General features: G+C 47.4%; 1 protein-coding gene across 1 annotated transcript; it reads left to right on the top strand.

The window, feature by feature from the left end:
• The first annotated feature begins 271 nt into the window (after nt 1-271).
• On the top strand, nt 272-6,128 carry PARP16 (poly(ADP-ribose) polymerase family member 16). Its single transcript, XM_084532836.1, has 6 exons — nt 272-631; nt 1,463-1,600; nt 2,402-2,608; nt 3,690-3,861; nt 4,604-4,745; nt 5,432-6,128. Exons 1-6 carry the CDS (start codon nt 446-448, stop codon nt 5,574-5,576), a joined length of 990 nt encoding a protein of 329 aa, XP_084388962.1. The 5' UTR covers nt 272-445; the 3' UTR covers nt 5,577-6,128.
• Nucleotides 6,129-10,960: the final 4,832 nt, after the last annotated feature.

A 10,960-nucleotide genomic window follows, 5' to 3' on the forward strand; every position in this document is an offset into this window, starting at 1 on the left:
GCAGCTGGGCTCTCCATCAGTGTTTTACCACCAGAGAAGCGCTCTCCCCCTGCTCCACCTGAGGAGCAAGCGCCATTTCCTCGCACCCCCCCCTCCACCTGAGGGGCAGCCGCCATTTCCCCCTACCCCTCTCTCCACGCCCCGCGGGGCAGCCGCCATTTCCCCGTGCCCCCCACGGCTGAGATGATGATGCCTCTCCCCATTTCAGTGTCCCCAGTCCCCATGCAGCTGCCACAGCGTCCCCAGAGCCGGGCACAGCCCCGCTGCGGGGCGGAGCGGCGGGGCTGAGCCGAGCCGAGCCGCGGCGGCCCCGGGGCGAGGCGGAAGGGCGACGCCGGCCGGGCGGGCGGGCGCTGGGAGGCGGCGGGGCCGGAGCCTTCCCCCGGCTCGGAGCGGTCGCAGCCCTGCAGCCCGGTTCTCCCTCCTCGCCACCCCGGGCCGGGCCATGCCGCAGCCCGGCCCCGGTGAGGCTGCCGGCCGCGTCAGGGAGGCGGCGGGGAGGGACCCGCTGGCTGCCGACCTGCGGTGCAGCCTCTTCGCCGCCGCGCTGCAGAGCTACAAGCGCGACTCGGCGCTCAGGCCCTTCCCCGGCCGCTATGCCGGCGGCGACACCAAGGACTTCGAGGCGCTGGTGAGTGGCCCCCAGCTCCGCTTTGCTCGCTGCTGAGGACGGGAGGCGGCTCCGGAGTGAATTCGGTGCGGGCGCTGCCTGCAGCCAGGCTGCGGGGAGCTCGCTCACAGCCCTCACCGAGGGCCCAGGCGCGGCGTCTGTTCAAGTCCTGGGGTAAAGACACCTCTAAAAATCATCCAGACAGCTGAACTTGTGCTGGGTGTTTATATCCGGAGCAGGAATGCTTTGCTCAGCCTCCGGAGTGAGGAAACAGCCACGTAAAGCTGTAGTTTATGAGCGAGCTCAGGGCAAACGCGCGTGGGAACATCGCGGGGTACAAGCAGGTGAGAGCACAGGTGGTGTTTCAGGGCCACCAGCACAGCACGAGGCTCTGTTTACCCCTTATATATCCCCTCAGGTTTCACAATAAGTTCGGGATTCTGGTGAGTAAACTACTTGCAAATTTCCACATCTGATACCGAGATGCAGAGAGTTAAAAGACCTCGCACTGCATACAAATAAAAGCAGTTTGGGGTGGTTTGTAGTTTGCAGGGCCTGGATACCTTTTGCATTTATCCCACTTGAAACTGCATTTTGATGGCTTGTTTCCTTTCAGGAGCTTGCTTGCTCATTCCTGTGTGTACTGTGCAAACACTGTTGATAAACAGAAGTATAAATGGCTTTACAAGATGCGACAAACTTTGACAAACTCAGAACAAACGTCTATCTCAGAACTGAAACTGGTTTTATGTTTACAACCTATTAGGGTGAAATATTGTTTTGTTTTCACTAGAGGTCTCTGTTTAATCATAATGAAAAGAAGGAGCGTACGCTAAATGTCTCTTTTGTTAGCTTGCAGATACCAATGCGCTACCAAGCCTGAAAGAACTTCTGGAGTCCGTTCCAAACACAGAGAAAAGGACCTGGGATTTATTTAGTTGGATTTTATCATCTAAGGTCTTAATGATACAAAGTACTAAGAAGCAGGAGGTAAGTTTTACATTCTGAAAGTCTTGGTAAAAATTTGTCTTTTAAGGCAATTTTGCGTTTCAGAAAGTATTTCCCTCCTGCCAGAAGTTACCTGGTTATTGGAAGAGCTCGATGTGAATGAATTTTTTCTATATATAGAGAAGGGGGTTCTTAATTTTTATTTTAGGAAAACAGGTTGGAAGAACTAGTTATCACTGTCGGTAGCTGATGATTGGGCAATGATTGTAGCTCCCATTAACAGAGCATGTACATGCATGTACTAGACCAAGATAGTCCTCCTCGGGTTTCATGGGGCTGGGTCCTGCTTCTCACTGAAAGACAGATTTGTACTTCTGCATACTGGCCCAAAAATGGAGAGGTAAGGTTAAGAGCCACCAAGGCATTTCGCTAATAGGGATCAAAATAGTTGTAGAGATTAGCAGCAAGATGAAAACAACTTCTGGGTTCACATTTTTTTTTTCCTTTTCCAGGATCAGCTGATGAACGTGTCATCTTAGTAGCCAAAACAGCATTATAGAATTACTAGATTTTCCTTACATCTCTATTTCGTAGTAGCACGCCAGTCTTTTTTTTTTTTTTTTGCCTTCTGGAAAGATGAATTAAGATTTAGCTTTGACAGCAAGAAACTCAGAATTCTCACTGTAGGCTTACTCTTCTTGATTTGTGGGAGTGTTGAATTCTAACCAGGAAGCATGATCAAAATACATAAAGCAATTGGAAAACTTAGAGGATAGTAAACAAAATTCTCAGTGAATAGTCTAACCTCATAAACTAAGACCCGTATTCCTCCCTGTTTTCCAGTATGAGAAGATACAAGAACTCACGGGGATGTCTGGTGCTGCTGTTCCTGCTCCAGACTTCCTATTTGAGGTCGTGTATTGCGATCAGCTGAATACCAAGTTTGCAGAGACCAAGGGTGAGCGGGACCTCATCTATGCCTTCCACGGTAGCCGCCTCGAGAACTTCCATTCCATTCTGCACAACGGCCTGCACTGCCACTTGAACAGGGTGAGGCTCCTGGTGTTTCTCATATCGACACCACATCTTTTGTTGGCCGCTTGAAGCCAGTGACACTTAAAAAAAACACCTGAAATTCCTTTCTGCTATTTTTCCTTTTACAGTGTAATTCGTTTTACTCCTGTTTTCACTTTAGCGTAGGCCTTTGTGTGTGGTTGTATTGGATCTTCTGATGTAGCCTCAGGGTAAAAACTGGAAGTGGCAAGAAACATTTTTTTCTCCAGTGTGACAAATTATGACTGTCCTTTATTTCTTTGTAAGAAAGCATAACACCTCTGAAAACACTGAGCTATTTAACACTGTGCAGTTGGAAAATACACACGCAGAAAGGAAGATAGACTCTGCACTGCCTGTGTCATTGTCTTTCTGCCTGGCTAAGGGAGATATCCCACGATATGTAGCCCTTCTGATTTCAACAGAAGAGAAGCTGGGACTCCTCGCCTTGTGTTGTTTGTAAAGCAGCTCTGACACAACAGCTGCATATCCTTCCTGTCAACCTGAACCATGATTTCCTCCCCACACTCTCTTTATGAGTAATGGCTCATCAGCTACGCCGGATCTACTGGATTAATAATGATAGCCAGTTGGCCAAATCTTCTGATACGAAGTTACTAAAACAGTTATTTTTGAGAGGAATTCACAATTGAAAAATAGTTCCTTCCTTTCCTGTAAAGCAGGGGTTTAAATGTGAGTAAAGCCTTGTCTGTACGTGAAGGTTGGGTTATTTGAATGACGGCAGTCTCAATAAATCAGAGAAATGCCCCTGACGGCAGTGCAGTCATGTTGATATAAAATATTTAACTGGCAAACTAAATCCGAATCCGGGAAATCATGAATCTGTCCTCACCAAGGGTTGTGCCAGACAGCCAATTTGAGGGATGGCAGCTGCCCCACCCCAGGGAATTAGTGCCAGGACAAAAAACTCTGCATGGATCTGGCCAAATGTGGGTAAGAAGAGCCTTTCTGCATTTACCTTCAGAAACAGAAAGGCCAGCCTAAACGTAAACAACACTTGTATGCTTTTTGTAGTTTGCACTACAGGATTTTAGGATATGTTTCTGCTCCGTTTCAGACGTCCCTGTTTGGTGAAGGTACCTATCTCACCAGTGACCTGAGCCTGGCTCTACTCTACAGCCCTCACGGTCTCGGTTGGCAGCGAAGCGCATTGGGCTCTATCCTTAGCTGCGTAGCTGTTTGCGAGATCATCGACCACCCAGACGTAAAGTGCCAGGTGAAAAAGAAAGGTGAGCCTGTTGCAATAACAACTACACATACCCCTTACTTAGCACCCTTTGTATTTCAGCCTTGTGCATATATTTAGTTTTACAAAGTGTAGTGTATGGATACTCATCAGCAGAAACTGGCTGCAGATTCCTTTTACAGCTGACCCCTCAACAAATACACACATGCCTCATTGTCTGTGAAACTTCTCTTAAGATAGTATATTTAAAGGATAGAAAATAATTTGGTTGCATCGTTTGTTTTTACTAGTTTCAGTAATATGATAAAATCATCTATAATGCCTGCCCATTTCATCAGTGGTGGTGGGACAGAAGCACCAGAAGTGTATCAAAACCAAACTGTATTTGATGTCTGGGAACGCTCTGCTCAGGTTGTCCTCTCCTATGATTGCTTCCTGCTCGCCAGACTCAATCAGTCCTTCAATGTTGTTTTCCTCTCCCTGTTAATATTAGCAGCTGCTCAAGTGCTGTGTGTGAAACCCGCCTCCTTTTCACCCTGCTCTGGGACTTAATACCATCCATACCAAGGATGACTAGGAGTGGTATAGCCTCAAGCAAACTTTTCAGTCTATTCTTGGATGCTAAAGGATTCTGGGGAATTCCCAGACTAGATCTTTGATTATCTCATTCCCACTCGTGTGTGTATGTGAGGGTGGTGATGGTGGTTGTTTTTATACTTGAAGATGTGCATCTCTTTTTGCTTTTCTATTCCCGAAAAGACCTATTCTTTTCTCTTCCCATACAGATTCAGAAGAAATAGACAGAAAAAGAGCAAGAGTGAAAAACAGTGAAGGGGGTGATGTACCACAGAAATACTTTGTCGTCACAAATAATCAGCTTTTACGAGTTAAATACTTACTAGTATATTCACAGAAACAGCATAGGAGGTAAGAGTTCAGCTATCTAGAGCAATGAGCATGCTGTAACAGATAGATAAACATATCCCATTTGTGAAAGAACAATTGGAAACAAACTGCAAAGACCTGCTTGCACTGCCAGATTGTTTTTAACGTGTTTCCTGTGGAAATAAGCCTTACTGCCTCTGTCATCATTCTTCCTCTACCTGCTAATTTAATGCTCTCAGTTTCAGCTAAATTTATTTTTCACCAGACCTGTAAGCACTTAGTATCATCACTAAGATACTTAGAGAGCTCTAATAGTTTCCTGCTATCAACAAATATGAATGAAACTCAGTTGAGTGCTGCTCTTAAAACTAGGGCAGTCTCAACTCTGTTCTTACCGATTCTAAGAGGCAGCATTCACCCAGCTAATCAAATGCAGGTACAGCCCAGGCAGTTACAGCCCTGCACAGCTCCAGGCAAGTCACAGAGGGAGGTGTGGACATGGAGAGAAAGAATAGGGCTGTGCATGGTGACTTAGGGAAAAGGGATTTGGGAATAGGAAAAGGAATAGGGAAAAGGGAAGAAGAGGCTTTGTTGGTTACATGCATTGTGGAACAACTTACCGTTTTTATTGTGTTAGCTTAAATTATTTAAAATAACAAACCTTAAGATACTCTCTGTCAAGGTATTTGTACATCTCTCACAAAACTCATGCAGTTTTCCCTTTTCAGCCCTTCAGGTCAATCTTCCTGGTTTTCCACCCACCGTTTTGCCATAATGATGATGCTGTACCTCCTGCTGCTAATGGTGATTGGGGCCAGCAACTCGCCAGCCTTCCTCTACTACTGGCACAGAATGTTTGACTCAGAGGGATGAGTTGCCTAAGAAGATAAACTGTTATTTCACTATGTGCCTTAATAATAACAAATCCACAATGCACTGCATCTCTTCCAGAGCTCTGGAAATAAAGGTGCCTGGAGCTTTCCAGTTCTGTCTCCGCTATGTTATCCTCATGGCATCTTTCCGCTTACTGTTTCTGTATTCCTGTGATTCATGAGGATACTCGGCACAGCTGAAAAGGATCACGATGGTGCAGCTTAGCATGAACCAATTGTTGAGGGGCCATGGGAAAAAAAGTTATGTAAAATTAATGACAGCTAAGTGTGGAAACACTTTGGTGTAACTATTTTCTGTCAAACTGAGGTAGGAGTATTTGCACAAGTTGGAAAGGAGGATTTTTCTGTATGTCAGTGGGTCTTTACCAATTTGTTTTCAGAAACTGTGTTTAGTGATGTTTGGCACGTCTCAGCGCAGATGGGATCATGTTTAAAACCAACTTTGTTTCTGACCCGGAATTTTTATATTTGAGCATAATTACTGTAAGAAAAGAACGTGAAATAAAACAGCAACCAAAATGAAAAAAATTAAGTGGCTCCTACTAACGTTTCTTTCTCCCCATAAAATGTGTACGACGTTTGTGCTCTCAGTTGTGACCTGCCTTGTCCTTTGGTTAGTGCATAGATCAGACAGGCTCAGGCACCTCAGCATCAGTACTGGAGATGCATTTTCCTATTAAACTGCCTTCCACTTCTATTTTCTGCAGCAAAAAGGTGGAAGGTGAAAGGTTTCACTTATGCTGCCACCTGGCAGGCTTTTTAGGGTTGCAGCTGCTGGATCTGATCCAACATTTTTAGTTGCATTGAATTGTTTTCAGCCTCACTTTGTGAACAAATAGACCAACTAACAGTAGCATACCAACAATTTCCTGAAATGGTTTTCTAAGGAATGGAGTAAAATAGCAGCAGAAGCAGTAGGGTTTATTTTATGTCTGAACATTGGTGCTGTAATTAACTTCGTGTAGACTTCATTCAGGCCTTCATGTGACAGCTTATTCCTAATATTGTGTAAGGTAGATTGTCCACTTCCATTTTTCACACAGAAGTGGCATTTTTGGTGGCTGGAATTACGGCAGTTGCACTGTTTGCAGAATGCTTTGGCTTAATGCTGAGGCATCCAACCTCACTACATCTCAGATTCATCTTTTCTAACCTCAAAGAAAGGCATTCTTACTGTATTTTGGGAGCTTGTTTGAAAATGCACACATAGGTATGTGCTAGTTAGTCAATGGAAGGAAACATCATACGCCTTCTGCCCAATTCCTTCATATTTACTTGTTACGTATTCTGTCCTTCAGATTTTGTTACAGAGCAGCCCACAACTGACAGAACAAGAAGCAAGGGACTATCCCCTGATCAGTGACTGGGCATGGGATAAGCCTCATAAAAGCCCAGGGATTCTAGGTGAAGAAAAGCTGGCTACATGCTGCTGTTCGAGCCCTGGCATTTAGCAGCAGACTTGATAAATGCAGGCTTTCATTGCACAGTGAACCCTAACCAAAATAAAATCTCATCACATATTCCTAGGAAATGAGCCTATGATTACCGCCTCGCTCATTAAATATTTCAAAGAAAATCTCTTCTTTCTCTCATATTCTGTTACCTAATTGCCAGAAATAATGATGAGGTAATCAGGTTTTCTAACTAAAGTTAGAGGACAAGTTCATTTACAGCAGCCCCTCTTCTTGCTGGATGGAGCTAGAAGCATTTATTCCAGTTAATTTTGCTGCCAGAACAAATTTATTTATTCACCATACAGCTTGCAAAACAAGAACATTATAATCCAATTCCCCATTGCCTTTTACAGTCCATTAATAATGCTCACTGTTACAGCACATTGCATTTCCTCAGCCCAAGAAACGCACGCGCTAATTATAGTGCTGATTTGCAATTAAAATGTACGCAAACTAACAATTTATTGCAAAGCAGATTCAGCCACTTTCCAGCAGCTCGCTCTGATGTTTCAGTGCAGAAACTTGGGGTCTGAAGCACGCACGGTGTGTTTCTGGAGGTTTTTGCCCATTTCTGGCCCCCCTCAGCATGTTATATTTAAATGTGCTGTGCGTGTAGGGGTTTTAAGGTAGGTAGCAGGGCAGGCAGAAAACCTAGAGGTGTTTGGCAGTGCCTAAAAGGTACGGTGTTGTTAAGGGGCTCGGTGTTCGCCTGGAAATGAGACATCTTTTGGAACAGATGGGATATCCTGGGCTCTCTGGAAGAGGAGGAGGTTTAGCAGCAATTGCTTGATGGATGGCTGTTTCATTAAGTGAGCCTGGGAGCCCCCCAGTCAGACAAAAGGAACAGATGGGGAGAAACGTGGCAGGGTTTGGGGGGCTTCCTTGCATAGGAAAGTTTCTGAAGGATAAGCAAAAGGAATTGCTGTGTGATGGCCACTCAGCGCTATCTCCTAATGTCTGGCTGGGCTTTTTTTTTGGCTTTTAACCGGAGAGCTGAACTCACTTCCAAAGTAGGGGAGAATGGGTCTGTGTTGGGAGCTAGCCCCAAGCTGATCTGCACTGGGGGCTCCAGGTTGTATCCTCAGGGAGAGGAGCACTGGGGGACCTCACGTGTGAGCCAGCACTGCATTAAACCAGCAGGCAAAGGTAGATTGGCTTTTTCCACCCAAATTTGATCAGGTCAAACAGACCCACAGGAAAGAGGTGGCCACAGGCAGGGAACCAGGCTCTGATGTCCCAATGGCTCCTTGGTGCTTTATCTCCCCATCAGTGGACTGGGAGAACCCCAAAGGCAACGGGAAAATAATTTCGTGTCAGGTGCTCACGTCCTACCTTAGCTGGCCAGCAAAATACTGAACACCCTACTCTCGTGCTTGTTTTCTGTGCTCCCTGCTGATTTCAGCATGTGTTTCCCAACGTGGCAAGAGGCAGTCAGCTGAATTAATGCGAGTGTTGTGCTGAGTAACTGACAATGTTATGAATTAACCTCAGGTTCTCGTTAACCTCTGCAGCCCGTTGCGCGGCTCTTTGGACACGCACGGTACTATAAAAACGCTAATGGGAGATGAATCAGAGCTGCCTCCCGAACAAAGGAATGCCCTGTCTGAAGCAGGCAGCCCGGGATGAGGTTAAAAAGTGGTAAAATTACCAAAATACCTGAGTGCATTAACACGGTCATTAAATTATAGCGGTGAGTATTGAGATTTTGTTACTGGAGTCGGACAAACCCAACCCTGCAAGGGGAAGCGTGGCAGCGGTTTTTGGCACGGGGAATGGGTGGATTTAGGGAAGTGGAAGAACTCTCCTCCTGTAAGGGGAAAATGGGTGATAAACGTGTATGGAAAGATCTCAGGAGCCACCTGAGTGAAGTGGGCAGGGAGGGAGCCACGGCTTACAGAAGCACCTGCGGGGCGAGGCTATGAGCTTTGTGCCCCCACAAGCAGTGCAAAACCCTCTTGCTCCCTACATTACAAACATGCTTAGAAAAGGCAGAACCAGATGCAGGAACAGGCAGCACAACCTGAGCTTTCGAGCCAGGCCAGGGCTTGCTTCCACCCCCAGCAGAAGCCCGCGAGCAGAGCCCATCCCCGCGGGACACGGCTGCGGCACGGTGCTGCCCGCGTGCGCTGGGCGCGCTGCTTGGCACCGAACTCTGCGAGTGACATTTTCCTTCTCTCGTGAAAGCTGTTGTTTTGGGCGTCTTGCCCACGCTCTGGGCTTCCCGAAATGTCAGCCTTGAGCTCCAGCAAAGGGAGGGAAAGGAACGACAGGGAATAGTGCACAGCGGGCATGGTGGGGGCAGCGCTGGAGAGCCCGCAAGCATCCCGAGCACCGTGCCCAAGGAGCAAGGTGGGTGTCCTCTCCAGCACCCCGACGAGAAGGATTTCCCTACTGTGCCATGGTTCTCCTAAAGCCAAACCTGCTTCTGCCCTCCCTCCATACTATGGGCCATGAAGGGAAAAAAGACTTCTTGCTCCTTAGAGAAGGGCTCTGAGCCCATTAGGGATCTTCAGCAGTGCAGTGAGACCAAGGGAGGGTCTGACAAATAAGTTGTCTTCCCCATCGCCATAGAAGAAATTCCTTCTCACACCAGTCAAGCCAAGACAGCCCAGCATCCACAAGCCCTGCTCCATTAGCGCTGTGTAATTAATTAACCCTGAGCAGAACGAGCCCAGGAAAGCCAAACGGCAATTACACATCTCGCTGGAGTTTGAACTCTTTCTAAAGGGCTCACATTAATCCCCACCAGCCAGCCTGGGCTCCTGCAGCTCTAATTGATTTTTTTTCCCCCTCCTCGGGCAGCATGTTTAGCATAAGTGATGTTTAGCACAGGGAAAGACGAGTGCCCAGCACCTGTCCCCAGCCTGGTGTCACCCGGAGCACTTTGGCTTCCCATACCCTTGCCACCCAGCAAGCACCACTTACACCTCTCCGACTGAAACCCCACTGGCTCTGTGAGCAACCATGCTTTGTCACAACCACAAGTCAAGAATTGTTATTACAACAAAGCTCACTCACCTTGATAAAATCCAGATGCTCGCTGAAAACCACAGTGGCCACAAAAATACCCAGGACATCGCCTCCTGCCAAGTCCAGAGCTCCCGAACGGTCCAAGGATTTCCACAAAAAAAACAAAATCCACCTGGTTCAAACTAAGTTTGTCTTCAAAAGCAGAAAAACGCATTTGACGCCCATCAGTATGTGATGAAAAGAAATGATCCATTATCTCTAATTGCACAGAAGGGAACAACACAGCTGAATAAACCCAACTCATCAGCCTACACCCAGAGAAGAGGCCTCCACCTCCACAAGCAACTTCTGGCACACTGGTGGATAGAAAAATAAAATAAAACCCAATTTACTCACCACAGCACAGCTCCTTCCTTCTCCTTGCCATGCAGCTGAAGCCGCCTGCACCCAGCTGGCACCCATGGGTGCTGATGGGCCCCCCACCCACTGCTGCTCCCCAGCACATTCCTCCTGGGGACGCAGATGGGCAGCACCTGCGGGGTCTCTGCTTGGGGGCAGAGGTGGGATGCTGGTGCTGGGGCAAACCAAATGCGTATTAATGGGAAAGGGGGGAAAAAAAAGAGGAGAAAGAGTGGGTTTTGCTCCATCAGCCCTCGCGAGCTGCTTGTGGCAGCTGAGCATGGGGTCTGAGGCAAAGGACACATCCATACCAACCCTGCTCACCAGGATGAGGCAGCCAGGACTGTTTTCCCTTCTGTCTGTCTCCAGAAAACAGAAGAAACCCCACACCACACCAAAACACCCCACTGTAGCTCTTCGTGCCCCTCCTGCCCATACCCCCCACACCCTGCTCCTGGCCAGAGACCCACATCTCCAAAAGGCCCCTGTGGGGCAAAGCAGCCCCAAGGCAGTGCCTCCCATCCCCTTTTGGTGGCTCTCC

Source organism: Aythya ferina (assembly GCF_964211825.1).
Source record: "Aythya ferina genome assembly, chromosome: 11".
Lineage (NCBI taxonomy): Eukaryota > Metazoa > Chordata > Aves > Anseriformes > Anatidae > Aythya > Aythya ferina.

Excerpts from the sequence above, each read along its gene's own strand:
- PARP16 (XM_084532836.1), top strand. The coding sequence starts at position 446 with ATGCCGCAGCCCGGCCCCGGTGAGGCTGCCGGCCGCGTCAGGGAGGCG. Across the intron at positions 2,609-3,689 it reads TGCACTGCCACTTGAACAGG|ACGTCCCTGTTTGGTGAAGG; the intron begins GTGAGGCTCCTG and ends GCTCCGTTTCAG. Across the intron at positions 4,746-5,431 it reads TCACAGAAACAGCATAGGAG|CCCTTCAGGTCAATCTTCCT; the intron begins GTAAGAGTTCAG and ends TTCCCTTTTCAG.